Source organism: Nerophis lumbriciformis, linkage group LG17, assembly GCF_033978685.3.
Source record: "Nerophis lumbriciformis linkage group LG17, RoL_Nlum_v2.1, whole genome shotgun sequence".
Classification (NCBI taxonomy): Eukaryota; Metazoa; Chordata; class Actinopteri; order Syngnathiformes; family Syngnathidae; genus Nerophis; species Nerophis lumbriciformis.
Window position 1 is genome coordinate 2,689,551 of NC_084564.2, and position 20,450 is coordinate 2,710,000.

A 20,450-nucleotide genomic window follows, 5' to 3' on the forward strand; every position below is an offset into this window, starting at 1 on the left:
CTGATGACTTGCATTGATTGGAATCAGACAGTAGTGATGATAACGTCCTCGTTTTCAAATGGAGGAGAAAAAAAGTTCCTCCTTTCTGTCTAATACCACATGAAATTGGTGGGTTTTTGGCATCTTATTTGTCCAGCTTCCATATTCGTTTTTATACACTTTACAAGAAATACATTGGCGGCAAACTCCGTAGCTTACTAGCTTGTTTGCGCTGGCTTTCGGAGACTCTTGTTTTGAAAGCGCAGGCGCGATGGAGCGGCACTTTTATTGTGAAGACAGGAACTGTGCAGTCAGTCTTTAGGCTTTTGACGGGATGTACGGTTGAAATAAAAAAGGGTCTTTTTTCCTTCACACTTTTGATTGATTGATTGGAACTTTTATTAGTAGATTGCACAGTACAGTACATATTCCGTACAATTGACTACTAAATGGTAACACCCGAATAAGTTTTTCAACTTGTTTAAGTCAGGTCATGTGACCGCCTGGCTCTGTTTGATTGGTCCAACGTCACCGGTGACTGCATTTGATTGGTGGAACGGAGTGAACGTCACCAGTGACTGTATTTGTTGAAACGCAGGCACTATGAAGGTCTGTCTGACAGACCAAAACAAACAAAGCGTGCATTAACAGATCGATAAAAATTAGTAGCGAGTAGCGAGCTGAATGTAGATAAAAGTAGCGGAGTAAAAGTAGCGTTTCTTCTCTATAAATATACTCAAGTAAAAGTAAAAGTATGTTGCATTAAAACTACTCTTAGAAGTACAATTTATCACAAAAGTTACTCAAGTAGATGTAACGGAGTAAATGTAGCGCGTTACTACCCACCTCTGGTAAACTGTATATCCCAATATCACAAATACTTCTGGGTTCTTATGGATTTTGACGGCCCTCGGCACATTCTAAAACTAAATTAAATTTTTTAAATTAAATTAAATATAAAAAAACATAAAAAAGGGGAATAAAAGAGCAAACAGGTGATTTTGCAATGTTGACTCGATTAACACAAAAAAAGCTGCCATGTCATTGTTCAAAAAAAAAAAAAAAGAATCAAAATCAATGTTGTTATGAATTGTTGACATATTTAAGCCTCCAATTACTTTGCATTAAATATTTCACTTTGAAATGTTTTGGGGTATAATTTTGCATATTTTGTGTTTGCGCCATATAAAAAGAAAGCTTTCTTTGACAACAACAAAAAAAAAAACATGAAAAATAATAAAAACGTATAATTGACGGACAGATGGGAAGTTGATCTAGAGCAGTGGTTCTTAACCTGGGTTCGATCGAACCCTAGGGGTTCGGTGAGTCGGCCTCAAGTCCGCCACGGAGGTCAAGACCAGGCCCGGCCCTAAACAATCTGGCGCCCTAGGCAAGATTTTAGGTGGCGCCCCCCCCCACATCGGCAGTGAAGTGTATATACTCACAAGAACCCGAATAGCTTTGTCTTTGACCTTTTTTTTTTACTTACAACTATACCTAATATATAAAGGGGTGGAAAAGTGACTATTACCTGCAGGGCAAACATTAGCTAACCAGAAGGCAATAACAATGTAAACAAAAAACACCTGCTTAAAAGATCTAATACAAATGTCCCTGAGGAATGTAAGGTGGGAGTACTGTAATTACCTAACGTTACATTATTATTTTCCATAACAATTTAGCCCCCTCCACAATATTAACCCGACGTTAAAACAGAACAAGCTATTTATTGATTAGCAATTGCCGAATCATGTAACATTAGCTTAATGCTAAAAAGCCAGGTTACTATCACATTCTGTAACAGACAAATAATTTCATGTAGGCTAAGGTTACCTACCTGCTACCTCTGTCTTTTCTCGTTTCTCCTCTTCTTTTCTCTTTTTTCTTCCCTGGGCACCTGACAGTTTTGGCCGTTTTGACATCTTGTGTTGATTTTTTGATGTGGTGACGTCCAAAAAGAGTCAAGATACGGGAAGGGAGGGGGCGCACCGTGCGGGGGGAGGAGGGGGGGGCGTAATGTTGTAACAAATAATATTTCTATTAAATAGGCTTTACTTTGCATTTTAATTAACGTGAGATTATTTTTTTGTATTTAGAAATAATAGTAACAACTTTTTTTTTTTTTTTTTTTCTCCAACATTTGTGGCACCGGCATGGCGCCCCCTGATGGACGGCGCCCTTAGCATTTGCCTATACGGCCTATGCCACGGGCCGGCCCTGGTCAAGACACATCCGACTTATCGTGTAAATAAAAACTTCTCCCTATCGGCGTTTTATGGATACCCCCAAATAGGGATGTCCCGATCCGATATTTGGATCGGATCGGCCGCCGATATTTGCCAAAAATTGCGTATCGGCAAGGCATGGGAAAATGCAGATCCAGATCCAGTTTAAAAAAAAACTACGGTCCGTGTTTTCCTTCGCACCTATTTAAATAATACTTTCCACTTTTCTGCTGCTCCGTAATTTCCGTTCCGCATTTTCCAGCACACCTTCAACACATCCACAATTCTCACGCAGTTGCTTTTAGCTGCTGGCATTACACGACAGGCTCTTCTCACTCTTTCCTGTGTCTCCCTCTCACAGACAGCAAGCGCACCTTCTTACACACGTCACATACTGTCACGTCATACGTCACATCCTGTCACGTCATACGTCACATCCTGTCACGTCATACGTCACATACGTATACGTCCTCCCCGAGCAGAGAGGCAGCAGCATGGCTAACGTTAGCTGTGATGCTAGCGCAGCCGTGTGACCAACATTCTCTCTAAGGTGCGCGCCTGTGCAATTGCGCACTGTTTAAGCGTCCTCTGCGCATAGCAAATCTATGCCACGCACAAAATCAAATAAAAAAATAAGCGCATAACAATTTTTCGACACACGGACACGACAGAGACAACAGTTTTCGTCATCATTGTTCAAATATTGTGACGTCTGTCGAGACGCTTATCTCCATTCGGTGCCACACGTCCACACCATCAAAATGCAGAGGCAAAAAATTTCCACATCAACACCGTATGAAAAAATTAGTGATTTTTTTAGTTGTGATTTCCTTCTCTGCATGAAAGTTTAAAAGTAGCATATATTAATGCAGTATGAAGAAGAATGTTTTAATGTAGACATGCAAGCCTTGAAAGAAAATGTTGAAAATCAAGACTACATTTCCTGCAAATGGGTGCATTTCTACCCTATATTTTAACTTTAGATTTATTCTCATATCAAACTCTTTTGGCTGTCTTTTTGACACTTACATCCGGCGCCCCCCTCCACACCGGAGGGGGGCGGTACCTCCAACAAGGTTCAGAACCACTGATCTAGAGACTTAAATGTAGAAAGTTTCTTATTTTTAACACTTTTAGGAGTGGGGCCCTTTTGTATTCCGAGAATTTTAGTGGGATTTTTTTTTTAAACTGTCATTGTTTAAAAATAATAATGAATTCAAATAAAGGTTGTTATGAGTGATTTACCTATTTAAGGCTCTAGTTAGTTCACATCAAATATTCCAATTTGAATTTATTTATTTTTGCATGTTTTGTGTTTTTGCCTTAAAAAAAAAAAAGTGTTTTCTTTGAAAAAAAAGGGAATAAACATTTTTATTTTATTTATTTATCTTACTTAATGTCAACAAATATACCTCATGTTTATCTAGAGATCAATCAACTGCTGCTGCTCACTGCTCCCCTCACCTCCCAGGGGGTGATCAAGGGTAATGGGTCAAATGCAGAATTTTTTTTTGCCACACGTAGTGTGTGTGTGACTATCATTGGTACAGGGGTGCTCATTACGTCGATCGCGATCTACCGGTCGATCTCGGAGGGTGTGTCAGTCGATCACCAGCCAGGCATTAAAAAAATAGTCCTAAAAATGAGCGATCATAAATCTTCACTATGACGTCACTTTCGTCACTTGATTGACATTCACGGCACCCGAGGGTCTTCTGAGATGACGCTGGCTGCTGCCAGCTCATTAAAATTACCGACCGGAAGGCGAGAAACACTTTATTTCAACAGACTCTGGCGCCGTACCTGTCGTCAAAACTCCAAAGACCGACTGCACAGTTGCACAATAAAAGCTCTGCTTCATCCTGCCTGCGCTACCAAAATAAGAGTCTCAGAAAGCTGGCGTGCACAAGCTAGCAAGCTACGGAGTTTGCCGACAATGTATTTCTTGTAAAGTGTATACAAAGGAGTACGGAAGCTGGACAAATAAGATGCCAAAAACCAACCACTTTCATGTGGTATTGGACAGAAAGGAGGACTTTTTTTCTCCTGCATTCGAAAATGCGGACGTTAGCATCACCACTGTCTGATTCCTATCAATGCAAGTCATCAGAATCAGGTAATACACCAACTTATATTCTTGTCTTCATGAAAGAAAGGAATCTATATGTGTTAAACATGCTTGTATTATCTTTAACCACCTTTAACTTGTTAACAATATTAACTATATGTGTTAAACATGCTTGTATTATCTTTAACCACCTTTAAGTTGTTAACAATATTAACTATATATGTTAAACATGCTTGTATTATCTTTAACCACCTTTAAGTTGTTAACAATATTAACTATATGTGTTAAACATTCTTGCATTATCTTTAAACACCTTTAACTTGTTAACAATATTAACTATATGTGTTAAACATGCTTGTATTATCTTTAACCACCTTTAACTTGTTAACAATATTAACTATATGTGTTAAACATGCTTGTATTATCTTTAACCACCTTTAAGTTGTTAACAATATTAACTATATATGTTAAACATGCTTGTATTATCTTTAACCACCTTTAAGTTGTTAACAATATTAACTATATGTGTTAAACATGCTTGCATTATCTTTAAACACCTTTAACTTGTTAACAATATTAACTATATGTGTTAAACATGCTTGCATTATCTTTAAACACCTTTAACTTGTTAACAATATTAACTATATGTATTAAACATACTTGTATTATCATTAAACACCTTTAATGTATTAACAATATTAACTATATGTGTTAAACATGCTTGCATTATCATTAAACACCTTTAACTTGTTAACAAAAACATATATTTCATAAATATAAATTATATATATATATATATATATATATATGAATGAGGTAGATCCCCACGACTTGATCAATTGAAAAGTAGCTCGCCTGCAGAAAAAGTGTGAGCACCCCTGATCTAGAGACTTAAATGTAGAAAGTTTCTTATTTTTAACACTTTTAGGAGTGGGGCCCTTTTGTGTTCCGAGAATTTTAGTGGGATTTTTTTTTTAAACTGTCATTGTTTAAAAATAATAATGAATTCAAATAAAGGTTGTTATGAATGATTTACCTATTTAAGGCTCTAGTTAGTTCACATCAAATATTCCAATTTGAATTTATTTATTTTTGAGGATGAGGGATATTGCATGTTTTGTGCCTTAAAAAAAACAGTGTTTTCTTTGAAAAAAAAGGGAATAAACATTTTTATTTTATTTATTTATCTTACTTAATGTCAACAAATATACCTCATGTTTATCTAGAGATCAATCAACTGCTGCTGCTCACTGCTCCCCTCACCTCCCAGGGGGTGATCAAGGGTGATGGGTCAAATGCAGTGTGTGTGACTATCATTTGTAATTTAACTTTAACTTTTTAATACAAATAAAAGTCAACAATATATGATTTATTTTGAAAATGTTTATGACTGAGACTTGAGGTCAGCCCTGAAGGTAAAAAAAAAAGTATTGTATTGATTTTGAAAATGAAAGATATCAAAATTGCCCCTGTATGCTTTAATTCTTTTAGTGTGCGTCTCTCAGTGGAAAACGTTTGGATGAGTTGAGGGCACAAGCGATGCAGTCCTAGGGTGACCATTTCCATGACACCAAAAAGGAGGACATTATGCGGCATATCAATAAATTACTATGGTGTACATAGGACTCTGGTATACTCTTATTTATAGTACAATTTTGAGTGGTTTAAAGATGATGTTTGTGTGGCTGAATAGGAAAAAATATTAAAGTCAAGTGTTTGTTAACAGTATTTGTATTTATTCAATACATTGTGGTGTTCAAAAAGTGACCACTGAGATGAATCTTTTCAAGTGCAGAGTGCCACAAAGCATAACATGTGTGGACTTAAATGTAGTTAACATATATAATTTTAAAAAAAATGCCACAAAAAATTTTCCACATCAACATCAAGGCTGCTTGCTGCATATCTGGTTGCGTTATGCAGAATATGGGCCAAACAGTTTGCAGGGAGCACATCTTTTTAGCTCAGTTTCAGCTTCTGATACACACTGTTATGTTTGCCACAATTGACACTGGCATTGTCTGCTGCATATGCAGACATGTTTTTCACCTCTAAGCCAGACATCTCAGGTTTTGCCAGCAGCTGGTTTGTTATGGCTTCTGACGTTTCGTTGCTGTCACTATAAAAATCCAACAGGACATGTTGGATGCCTTCATCAAAGTGAAAATACCTTACCACAATGGGAAAACACTTGTTTGTTCCTTTATTTGAGGCGTCGGTTGCCACGGAAAAGGGTAGGTTGTTTTCTTTTATGTAGTCGGTATGTTCCTGTACCGAATAGTGAGCGATGACGTTCTCGCACAATGCCTTGGCTTTTGTTCGGCCACAGGCCATCCCTTTAGCTGTGGGCTAGTCACTGAAAATCTCCCGGTCCACTTTCATGCCGCAGTCTAAACTTCTGTAGGACTGGTGATGCTTTACAGCAGTGGTTCTCAACCCTTTTTTCAGTGATGTACCGTATTTTCCGCACTATAAGGCGCACCGGATTATTAGCCGCACCTTCAATGAATTACATATTTCATAACTTTGTCCACCAATAAGCCGCCCCGGATTATAAGCCGCGCCTACGCTGCGCTAAAGGGAATGTCAAAAAAACAGTCAGATAGTTCAGTCAAACTTTAATAATATATTGAAAACCAGCGTTCTAACAACTCTGTCCCAAAATGTACGCAAATGTGCAATCACAAACATAGTAAAATTCAAAATGGTGTAGAGCAATAGCAACATAATGTTGCTCGAACGTTAATGTCACAACACACAAAATAAACATAGCGCTCACCTTCTGAAGTTATTCTTCATTCGTAAATCCTTCGAATTCTTCGTCTTCGGTGTCCGAATTGAAAAGTTGCGCAAGCGTGGGATGCAAAATGGCCGGTTCCGTCTCGTAGAAGTCATCGGAGTCAGTGTCGCTGTTGTTGTCCAGTAGTTCTGTGAATCCTGCCTTCCGGAAAGCTCGGACCACAGTTGTGACCGAAATATCTGCCCAGGCATTTACGATCCACTGGCAAATGTTGGCGTATGTCGTCCGGCGCTGTCTGCCCGTCTTAGTGAAGGTGTGTTCGCCTTCGGAGCTGTGTGAAAAAAGCCACCCGGCCTCTTCGCGTAAACTTCCCTTAACCACTCGCTCATCTTTTCTTCATCCATCCATCCCTTCGAGTTAGCTTTTATGATGACGCCGGCTGGAAAGGTCTCTTTTGGCAAGGTCTTCCTTTTGAATATCACCATGGGTGGAAGTTTCTGGCCATTAGCATGGCAAGATAGAACCACAGTGAAGGATGACTTCTCATTCCCTGTGGTGCGAATATTCACCGTACGTGCTCCCGTTCCACAGTGCGGTTCACAGGAATATCAGTTGCTGTGAAATACGGTAGTAATCCGTGTGCGGATGGAGAGATTGCGTCTTTTATGAACCGGATCCTTGTCGCTTAGTAGGAGCCATTTTGTGGTCTTTACAGATGTAAACAGGAAATGAAACGTACGGTGGTAGAAGAAGAAGCGCTTCCTGTTCTACCGGGAAAAAAGATGGCGGCTGTTTACCGAAGTTGCGAGATCGAAACTTTATGAAAATGAATCGTAATAAAGCGCACCGGGTTATAAGGCGCACTGTCAGCTTTTGAGAAAATGTGTGGTTTTTAGGTGCGCCTTATAGTGCGGAAAATACGGTACCCCCTGTGAACATTTTTTTAATTCAAGTGCCCCCTAATCAGAGCAAAGCATTTTTGGTTGAAAAAAAGAGATAAAGAAGTAAAATACAGCACTATGTCATCAGTTTCTGATTTATTAAATTGTATAACAGTGCAAAATATTGCTCATTTGTAGTGGTCTTTCTTGAACTATTTGGAAAAATATATATAAAATAACTAAAAACTTGTTGAAAAATAAACAAGTGATTCAATTATAAATAAAGATTTCTACACATAGAAGTAATCATCAACTTAAAGTGCCCTCTTTGGGGATTGTAATAGAGATCCACCTGGATTCAGGAACTTAATTCTAAACATTTCTTCAAAAAAAAAGAAATCTTTAACATCAATATTTATGGAACATGTCTACAAAAAAATCTAGCTGTCAACACTGAATATTGCATTGTTGCATTTCTTTTCACACTTCTTTTTGACAGACATTTTAGTGAGGGTCAAACCATCATGGCATGGGGGAAACTCTGGGTTAATGGTAATGAATGGAATAGCCGACTTGATTTGATGTTCAGTTTATGAACTTACATTACATGACATACCCCCAGGGTACCATTTGAGAACCACTGCTTTACAGCATGGTACACCTTGCACTAGAGATGCGCGGTTTGCGGACACAACCGCGGAGTCCGCGGATTATCCGCGGATCGGGCGGATGAAATTAAAAAAACTAAGATTTTATCCGCTCGCGGGTCGGGTCGGGCGGATTAATTTTTTTTTTTTTTTTTTTTTTTGCGGGTGGCAGTTAAACCAATTCGGAAATATATATACATAGTTAAATGTTGTTACCCACATACGAAAAACGAGCAGGCACCTGCAGCATATGCCACAACAGAAGAAAAAAAAAGAAAAGAGATGGACACTTTTACGGAGCGGAGAAGGGACGCCTCGCCGGGGTCCGGGACCGAGGCCCCTTCCCCCGAGAGGGCCCCACCGGGAGCCGTAGCTGAGGCGATCCGCGAGAAGGGCCCGACGCACGTCCAGGGTCACTACCGCGCCCACCGCACCGACACCCCGCCTCGTCCGCTTTTGCCGCGGCCGGCGTCACGCGCAGCAGGTAAGCAGCTTACCTGCCCGCCACCCCCGTGGCCGGGGGCTCGTAACATGGGTCACTCCGCGCGCTCCGCCCGCGCAGCTTACCTGCTTGCCACCCCTGTTGCCGGGGGCGCGTAACAGGGGTCACTCCGCGCGTAGTGCGCTCATGAAAGGGGTGGGGCTCACCCTGGTTGATATAGACAGCAGGACGGTGGCCATGGAAGTCGGAACCCGCTAAGGAGTGTGTAACAACCCACCTGCCGAATCAACTAGCCCTGAAAATGGATGGCGCTGGAGCGTGGGCCCATATCTGGCCGTCGCCGGCAGCGAGACGCGCTTGGAGGTGCGCTCAGCGCGGCTCCCATATGATTGCGCACTGGTGTGCGTCTGGGTCGTGACAGCGTGGCACGCGAATGTCTGTGCTGCATTGGATCAGTCTCCTTTCTTTAACAGGCAAAAGCTTTATAACCTCACCATACCTGCCAACTTTTAAATCAGAAAAACCTAGTAGCCAGGGTCCAAGGGCCACAGGCCCCGGTAGGTCCAGGACAAAGTCCTGGTGGAGGGTTCAGGGCTTCGCCTCCCGACGCAAAATGACTATTAGCATTCAGACAGGTTAAAATGTTGCTAAAACCATCACTTTTCTATCAGTCACAGTGACTTTTCAAAACAAAAATATTACAGCAAAAATCATATGGGTTGATTGACATGTTTATTCTGTAAGCTAACTTCAATAGTTTGAAATTATTTTGACAGTTAATGCCAGTTATCCTGTCAACCTTTCACAAGACTTCAATTTGTTAATTGAAAGTATAAATAGTATAAACACTTTTTACAGTATGTCGTGCTGTGAAATACAGCCGACAGGATTGCGCATGCATGGTGCAGGAGAACAAAGGACTTCTTTCATTTAAGGTTTGTGATAAACCATCAAACTCATTCGTTAAAAGGACTCTATAGTAATATAAAGCGAATTTTTCTGGACATTATCATGCAAGAAAAGTTTATTTTTGGGATCGCGATCACCGCGTAATGATTTTTAAAGGTTGCATTACATTATTAACTGTCCCATGTGATCAGCCAGTGCGATTGGAAGTCCATGCTCAATTATTGCCTCCGTAAATAAAACTTCGGCATTTATCACATCCAAAGAATCTGTTTGGGCGACGAAAAACGTTGAAAGTTTTCCACTTGTATCGCTAGCAACGGCATTAGACTTGTGTTTTTTTGTCCCAACGTGGTCTTTTACATCGCTAATTCCTCCGTGTCCGATCGAAAAATCTTGTCTGCACAAGGTGCAATTCGCGTAGTTTTCACCCTTTTTTAAATTTTTTTTATTAATATTAGATATATAACAACGGGCGGATGGTGGGCGGATGCAGTTCTGCTCAAACGTTACATCGGGTGGATGGCGGATGGTTGACGACTTTCTGACGCGGTTGCGGATGAAATAATTGCCTATCCGCGCATCTCTACCTTGCACAGCTCCGCAGCGGTTATCTTGTCATCCAGGGGCGACGAAACTTCATGAAAAAATGTCCTCATTGAAGAGGTACCTGCCGCATGTTTATTACTTTTATGTTTATCCGTACCCGCATGCCGTTCAATTGCAGCTTTCCCCTGACTACTTACGTCGACATCACATCGACAAAGTGTGCAGAAGCCATGGAATGAGTCTCGGCTGCTTTTCGTTATAAATTCGTTCTCTTTTATCCATTCAGAATCAAACGAGGTCTTGCGTTTTGGCATGATGCTAACTTTCTGTCAATGTTATGCCACATGGACCCTTGTTTACTTTTTTAACCAATGATAAGCAGATTTGTATCCGACACAGCTCTTAGCCAATCATTTGATACGTTACTGCGTTGGGGGCATTTTTTTACGGTCTTTGATTGGCTATCGCGCTGCAGCCCAGCAAAGATGAAAAAAACTCCGCTCTTCAAGCCTAGTGCCTCAAAAAGGAGGACAAATACGTGTCCGGCTTGATGCTGCGCCGGACGCCGGACAGGGCATTAAAAATCCGGACTGTCCGGCCTAAATCCGGACACCTGGTCACCCTATGCAGTCCTCATATCTCAAAGTAGCCTCTGCAGGGCTAAAAACATACTAACAAGCTAAAAAAATGCTAACAAGCTGCAAGCAGGTGACAGATGTGACATTTTACACCGTGTGTGAATGACGTTCACATGAGCATTCTTAGCATGCTGACACTTTTGCTGACATCAATCGCCCTGAACGCCCTTTCTAAGCAAACAAGACAGACAGGTTTGTCTTTATGAGAGTTTAATGATCGGCACTTTTGAGGGCGAGGGAAAGGTTTGGGACTAGACTTGTTGACTTCATGAAAAATAAATAAGAGACACCGGCTTGTTGGCCTGGTTGTTTAACCCTTTCTTTTGAGGGAAACTCTTTATGCTGTTTGACTCAGACCCTCTTTGGGTCTAATCGACTAAGAGCCCCAATAACAATTAAAGCTGCAAGCAGCGTTGGTCGGGCCCGCAAACTTGGCAGGTGCTAGTCCTAAGTGTCCCAATACTTTTGTCCAGTGTTAGTCCCAAGTGTCCCAATACATTTGTCCAGTTTTAGTCCCAAGTGTCCCAATACTTTTGTCAAGTTGTAGTCTTAAGTGTCCCAATACTTTTGTCCAGTGTAGGTGTCCCAATACCTTTGTCCAGTGGTAGTCCTAAGTGTCCCAATACTTTTGTCCAGTTTTCGTCCTAAGTGTCCCAATACTTTTGTCCAGTTTACGTCCCAAGTGTCCCAATACTTTTGTCCAATTGTAGTCGTAAGTGTCCCAATACTTTAGTCCCGTTGTAGTCCGAAGTTTCCCAATACCTTTGTTAAGTTTTAGTCCCAAGTAGCCCAATACTTTTGTCCAGTGGTAGTCCGAAGTATCCCAATACTTATGTCAAGTTTTAGTCCTAAGTGTCCCAATACGTTTGTCAAGTTGTAGTCCTAAGTGTCCCAATACTTTTGTCCAGTTTTAGTCCTAAGTGTCCCAATACTTTTGTCCAGTGTAAGTGTCCCAATACTTTTGTCCAGTTTTCGTCCTAAGTGTCCCAATACTTTTGTCCAGTGGTATTCCTAAGTGTCCCAATACTTTTGTGTAGTGTAAGTGTCCCAATACTTTTGTCAAGTTGTAGTCCGAAGTTTCCCAATACCTTTGTTAAGTTTTAGTCCCAAGTAGCCCAATACTTTTGTCCAGTGGTAGTCCGAAGTATCCCAATACTTATGTCAAGTATTAGTCCTAAGTGTCCCAATACGTTTGTCAAGTTGTAGTCCTAAGTGTCCCAATACTTTTGTCCAGTTTTCGTCCTAAGTGTCCCAATACTTTTGTCCAGTGGTATTCCTAAGTGTCCCAATACTTTTGTGTAGTGTAAGTGTCCCAATACTTTTGTCCAGTTTTGGTCATAAGTGTCCCAATACTTTTGTCCAGTGGTAGTCATAAGTGTCCCAATACTTTTGTCTACTTTTAGTCCGAATTGTCCCAAGACTTTTGTCTAGTGTACCTACCTTGTCTGCATTGTGTGGGCACGCTGGTGCTGCCTGCTTTTAAGCAGCCATCTTGAAAAAACAGCAGCATCAGCGCAGAGGTTCTTTGAAGGGTCATAAAATCAAAACCGGAGCAGGTATCAAAACTCTTTCGCCAACTTTTAATCAGAAGGGTTTAATCTCTCTCCTGTGTTAGTTTGAAGCCGAAACAACAAACGCGCTCAGAGGAGATAATGTTTGAAGAAAGGTGACCGGTTTTTACAAAAATGTTGTTTTGAAGGGGGAATAGCAAACTTCCTGTTGATTTTTGCTGGGGGTTGTCAATTTATGAAATGTAGGTCTAAGTTAGCCCTACATAGAGGTTTTTGTTTCTCTCCGACCTTCCCAGTGGGAGTTACAGGCAGTTTTGTCATTTTTACTTCCGAGGAGCAGTTTTTTCTGCGTTTTATTCAAAAATTGCGCTAGAGCGCAATTTTGAGATTTGGGGTTAGGTTTTTTTATAAGATCGCAATTTTTGCCAGTCCTGATGTGTGCGTTCAGTTTGGTGAGTTTTGAAGCGTGTTAAGGGGGTCAAATTACAGCTCAAAGAGGCAAAAGTTACTGTTTTTAGTACTTTTTTGTCTTGAAGGGGGAATTGCCAACTTCCTGTTGATTTTAGCCCAACAATGTACTATTATGAAATGTAGGTCTAAGTCAGACCTACATAGAGGTTTTTGTTTCATGTCTCTCCGACCTTCCTCGTGGGAGTTACAGGCAGTCTAGTTTTTTTTTTTCCTAGGGGGCGCTAAAGCGCAATTTTGAGTTTTGTGGTTCGTTTTTTTTTTTTTTTAAAAGGCAATTTTCGCAGGTCCTGATGTGTGGGTCAAATATGGTGAGTTTTGAAGCATGTTAAGTGGGTCAAATTACAGTTTAATGTGGCGAAAGAATAAAGAATAAAACCTTACAAATTCAATAGGTCCTTATGTCCCATTGCATAAGGACTCCCTTTGGGAGACCTTATACAATGGGCCATGCGGGCCCTAATTAGTAAATAGTGAGGGCAAACTAATAAATTAGTGGACATGTTTTGTGTGATCTATTAAGACTTCATGCGCAATTGATAAGAAGTGCAAAAGTGCCCTAGTTGAATGAGGTAATTGTGTATACGTACCTGCTGTCACCATTGAAACACTCATTTCCCTCTACATCCATGGCACCATGCTCCGACCCGTGGCATTTTGCGATGTTGTGCAACATGCAGCATGGCATCTAATCGGCAGCTATTATCTGCGGCACCTTTTCTGGCTCTGTCAAGACATTAAACAGTAATGGATCTGTAATTAATGACTCCATTTTAATGACAGCTAAAAGTGCTGAGATACGCCCTTAACTTGAGGTATATTCATTAGAAGTCATTACATTATTATAAAGATAAATATATAACCAAAAAAGTGCAATTAAATTGTTGTTTATGACCGACTTGAACAGATGCAGTCTATTAAGTTAACACTTAAAAATAATCAACACCCATGAGAAAACTTTTCTGAGCAATACAAGTATATATTGTACATATTACATATTGTTATGAATGTGTCTGTTACTACATTATATATTGTATATACTTACAGTGTGTATATTGTACATATTTCATATTGTTATGAAGGTGTCTGTTACTACATTATATATACTTGCAGTGTAAATATATAAAACATATTACATATTGTTATGAATGTGTCTGTTACTACATTATATATATACTTGCACTGTGTATATTGTACATATTACATATTGTTATGAAGGTGTCTGTTACTACATTATATATATACTTGCAGTGTGTATATTGTACATATTACATATTGTTATGAAGGTGTCTGTTACTACGTTATATATACTTGCAGTGTAAATATACAAAACATATTACATATTGTTATGAATGTGTCTGTTACTACATTATATATATACTTGCAGTGTGTATATTGTACATATTACATATTGTTATGAAGGTGTCTGTTACTACGTTATATATACTTGCAGTGTGTATATTGTACATATTTCATATTGTTATGAAGGTGTTTGTTACTACATTATATATATACTTGCAGTGTGTATATTGTACATATTACATATTGTTATGAATGTGTTTGTTACTACATTATATATATACACTTGCAGTGTGTATATTGTACATATTACATATTGTTATGAAGGTGTCTGTTACTACATTATATATACTTGCAGTGTAAATATATAAAACATTACATATTGTTATGAAGGTGTCTGTTAATACATTATATATATACTTGCAGTGTGTATATTGTACATATTACATATTGTTATGAATGTGTCTGTTACTACATTATATATATACTTGCAGTGTGTATATAAAACATATTACATATTGTTATGAAGGTGTCTGTTACTACATTATATATATACTTGCAGTGTGTATATTGTACATATTACATAGTGTTATGAAGGTATCTGTTACTACATTATATATATACACTTGCAGTGTGTATATTGTACATATTACATATTGTTATGAAGGTGTCTGTTACATTATATATACTTGCAGTGTAAATATATAAAACATATTACATATTGTTATGAATGTGTCTGTTACTACATTATATATATACTTGCACTGTGTATATAAAACATATTACATATTGTTATGAAGGTGTCTGTTACTACGTTATGTATACTTGCAGTGTGTATATTGTACATATTTCATATTGTTATGAAGGTGTCTGTTACTACATTATATATATACTTGCAGTGTAAATATATAAAACATATTACATATTGTAACATATACCTTGTTTATGTTTGGCCAACAATTGAGTCTGTCCAGAAGAGTGCAAGAGGTGTCCAATTCTCAGCGTGTCATCCCGGACGAGCCCCCAAATTGTTGCGTTTTGGACCAGTTGTTCCTCCCAGGGAATTCAAGTCACAAGTCGCTCCCAAATTCTCTACGACATTTAAAGCTGAGTTGAAAAAACCCACCAGAGACAGAATAGGTATTTTGTTGTATATTTTCAAAGCTTTGCAAATATACTTTTTGAGACCAGTCTCGCCTAGAACATTCTATTGCGCCGCCAAAAATGGTCTTCCTTCCCAACCCCAAAACCCTCTCTCTTGTCCCTTCTCTGTAGACAAAACAAATGCTAGTCAAAACACATTCCAAAGAACTCAAGGTTAACACACACAGTTTACTTGCAGAGAAACAGAAAGAGAATAAATGGAAAACACGAGCTGTTTTCAAATATGACTATGAAAGAAAATAAGTAACACTAAAATTCGGATATATGTAAATATCTGCCTCCGACAGTCTGTTACTACATTATATATATACTTGCAGTGTGTATATTGTACATATTACATATTGTTATGAAGGTGTCTGTTACTACATTATATATAAACTTGCAGTGTGTATGTTGTAAAACATTACATATTGTTATGAATGTGTCTGTTACTACATTATATATATACTTGCACTGTGTATATAAAACATATTACATATTGTTATGAAGGTGTCTGTTACTACATTATATATATACTTGCACTGTGTATATAAAACATTTTACATATTGTTATGAAGGTGTCTGTTACTACATTATATATATACTTGCAGTGTAAATATATAAAACATATTACATATTGTTATGAATGTGTCTGTTACTACATTATACATATACTTGCACTGTGTATATTGTACATATTACATATTGTTATGAAGGTGTCTGTTACTACATTATATATATACTTGCAGTGTGTATATTGTACATATTTCATATTGTTATGAAGGTGTCTGTTACTACATTATATATATACTTGCAGTTTGTATATTGTACATTTTACATATTGTTATGAAGGTGTCTGTTACTACATTATATATATACTTGCAGTGTAAATATATGAAACATATTACATATTGTTATGAAGGTGTCTGTTACTACGTTATATATATACTTGCACTGTGTATATAAAACATATTACATATTGTTATGAAGGTGTCTGTTACTACGTTATATATACTTGCAGTGTGTATATTGTACATATTTCATATTGTTATGAAGGTGTTTGTTACTACATTATATATATATACTTGCAGTGTAACTATATAAAACATACTACATATTGTTATGAATGTGTCTGTTACTACATTATATATATACTTGCAGTGTGTATATTGTACATATTACATATTGTTATGAAGGTGTCTGTTACTACGTTATATATACTTGCAGTGTGTATATTGTACATATTACATATTGTTATGAATGTGTCTGTTACTACATTATATATATACACTTGCAGTGTGTATATTGTACATATTATATATTTTTATGAAGGTGTCTGTTAATACATTATATATAAACTTGCAGTGTGTATGTTGTAAAACATTACATATTGTTTTGAATGTGTCTGTTACTACATTATATATATACTTGCAGTGTGTATATAAAACATATTACATATTGTTATGAAGGTGTCTGTTACTACGTTATATATATATACTTGCAATGTGTATATAAAACATATTACATATTGTTATGAAGGTGTCTGTTACTATGTTATATATACTTGCAGTGTGTATATTGTACATATTACATATTGTTATGAATGTGTCTGTTACTACATTATATACTGTATATACTTACAGTGTGTTTATTGTACATATTTCATGTTGTTATGAAGGTGTCTGTTACGACATTATATATACTTGCAGTGTAAATATATAAAACATATTACATATTGTTATGAATGTGTCTGTTACTACATTATATATATACTTGCACTGTGTATATAAAACATATTACATATTGTTATGAAGGTGTCTGTTACTACGTTATATAAACTTGCAGTGTGTATATTGTACATATTACATATTGTTATGAATGTGTCTGTTACTACATTATATATATATACTTGCAGTGTGTATATTGTACATATTACATATTGTTATGAAGGTGTCTGTTACTACATTATATATATACTTGCAGTGTGTATATTGTACATATTACATATTGTTATGAAGGTGTCCCAGGCTAAATAAACATGACTAATTCCCAGGTGTGACATGTCAATTAGGGAACCGGGGAAATAATTTGAAAATAAAGAGTAACAAAACAAGATGCAAAATACAAAAAATAGGGACGTGACAATAGGTTACAGCAAATTGTACATGTAGTGTTACCTTCAAATTAGTGGACAAACGAGAATGTATTGTAATTGGATGACAGGTGGTTTGATTGGCACATGATCTGCCACTGACGGTTTATCTGATCTAGGACCTGTAGAAACTCGTCCGCTGTAATTATGAGAGTTGATATGTAACGCTCAGGTCGCATGACGGCGACAAATGGCATGCTCCCAAGATGCATCTAGCCGAGGAGGCAGTGTGCAGGTTAAACGTGTTTAAAAAGACGAGTGCCGCTAGGAGGGAACCGAAGAATACAAAACAAACAGAATGCTGGAACAGCAAAACTACAGCGCATCTGTCCATTAACGATCATCAAACAAACAAAGTCCCGACAAAGAATAGTGACTCATGCTCAACTTAAATAGTCCTAACTGCCAACAGAAAACAGGTGTGGGGAAAAAGTGCCCAGGGGCCAGGCGCAAAGGGAAGCACCAACAAAACAGGAAGCGCTACCAAAATAAGAGCGCAGGACAGGAAGTGAAAACCAAAAAACAGCAAATCCACCTACACAACCAAAACAATGAAAGACCTGGTGTAACAGGTCCAAACATGATAGTCAATATATAGGACTGCTGAGGTCCATACTTGCCAACCTTGAGACCTCCGATTTCGGGAGGTGTGTGTGTGTGTGTGTGTGTGGGGGGGAGTATATTTACAGCTAGAATTCACCAAGTCAAGTATTTCATAGATTATATATATATATATAAGAAATACTTGATGTTCAGTGAATTATAGCTATATATATATATATATATATATATATATATATATATATATATATATATATATATATATATATATATATATATATATATATGTATATATATATATGTATATGTCTTAATAAGGTTATCCAAAAAATAGTGCTCGATACCGTAGTAGAGCGCAATATATGTATGTGTGGGAAAAAAAATCACAAGACTACTTCATCTCTACAGGCCTGTTTCATGAGGGGTTCCCTCAATCATCATTCCTCACTCTGATTGACAAACACTTCCCCAAAGGCAACACCCTAAGAAAAGTATTCAACAAGAACAACATTAAATTGAGCTACAGCTGTATGAACAATATACGACAAATTATCTCAAACCACAACAAAACAATTGCAAATGAGCCGTCGGCCCCCGGACAGAACGACTCCAAAACCAACCAAGGCTGCAACTGCCGCAAGAAACCTGATTGCCCTCTCAACGGGGGGTGCTTACAAACATCAGTTGTTTACCAATCTAAGGTAACACGCAAGGACATTAACACATCCGACACATATGTAGGATTAACCGAGGGAGAGTTTAAAACCAGATGGAACAATCACAAGGCTTCTTTCAGGAACCAAAACCTGCGGAATACCACAGAACTCAGCAAACACATTTGGGACCTCAAAGACAATAATGTTGAATATTCAATAACATGGCAAATTCTTGCATCCAGCACACCTTACAATAGTGGTAATAAAAGATGCAACCTATGATTGAAAGAGAAACTGTTTATTATATACCGTCCAGACCTGTCATCCCTCAACAAGCGCAGCGAAATTGTATCAGCATGCCGCCACAGACGGAAACACCTCCTAGGTAACACATGAGCCAATCACCACGCCCCTACACCAGCCTGTACCCACCCACTCTGTGCCCTATATAATCCATGGTATGTGAATGCTCCCATTAAAATCTCCTGATGATTGAGGGAACCCCTCATGAAACAGGCCTGTAGAGATGAAGTAGTCTTGTGATTTTTTTTCCCACACATACACACACATATATATATATATATATATATATATATATATATGTGTGTATTTTATTATATATATATATATATATATATATTTATTTTATTATGTATATATATATATATATATATATATATATATATATATATATATATATATATATATATATATATATATATAAATAAGAGAAATACTTGAATTTCAGTGTTCATTTATTTACACATATACACACACATAACACTCATCTACTCATTGTTGAGTTAAGGGTTGAATTGTCCATCCTTGTTTTATTCTCTGTCACTATTTTTCGAACCATGCTGAACACCCTCTCTGATGATGCATTGCTGTGTGGCACGCACAAAAGTGCTTTCATCAAATGCACTAGATGGCAGTATTGTCCTGTTTAAGAGTGTCACAACATTGCTGTTTACGGCAGACCAACTGCTTTACGGTATACAAAAACGTGACTGCTGTTGTTGTGTGTTGTTGTTGCCGCGCTGGGAGGACGTTAATGAAACTGCCTAACAGTAAACCCACATAAGAAACCAAGAACTCGCCCTCCATCATTCTACAGTTATAACGTTATTGGGCAGGTATGCTGTTTATGTTGTGGGTTAGCGGACTCAGGTCCATGAGTCCGCCTGAATTTCGGGAGGTTTTCGGCAGAAAATTTGTCCCGGGAGGTTTTCGGGAGAGGCGCTGAATCTCCCGGAAAATCCGGGAGGGTTGGCAAGTATGGCTGAGGTCTCATATAATAAATGATAAATGGGTTATACTTGTATAGCGCTTTTCTACCTTCAAGGTACTCAAAGCGCTTTGACAGTATTTCCACATTCACACACACATTCACACACTGATGGCGGGAGCTGCCATGCAAGGCGCTAACCAGCAGCCATCAGGAGCAAGGGGTGAAGTGTCTTGCCCAAGGACACAATGGACGTGACTAGGATGGTAGAAGGTGGGGATTGAACCCCAGAGACTTTGCATGATTGAGAATGAATGAATGACAGTGTTGTTTTTTTTATGGCTTGCAGAGCAGCTG

The 20,450-nt window shown here is 38.1% G+C and overlaps 1 protein-coding gene across 3 annotated transcripts in view; it reads left to right on the top strand.

Annotated features, from left to right (window-relative positions):
- The window catches only part of LOC133614342 (polypeptide N-acetylgalactosaminyltransferase 17-like), a 100,010-nt gene that overhangs the window by 31,401 nt on the left and 48,159 nt on the right, over window positions 1-20,450 (top strand). For all 3 annotated transcript variants that reach the window (XM_061972214.2, XM_061972212.1, XM_061972213.1), the window contains exon 4: window positions 20,443-20,450. This exon is cut by the window's right edge and continues 167 nt beyond it. In XM_061972214.2, the coding sequence (XP_061828198.1) occupies window positions 20,443-20,450 (8 nt within the window). The remainder of the gene's footprint in view (window positions 1-20,442) is intronic.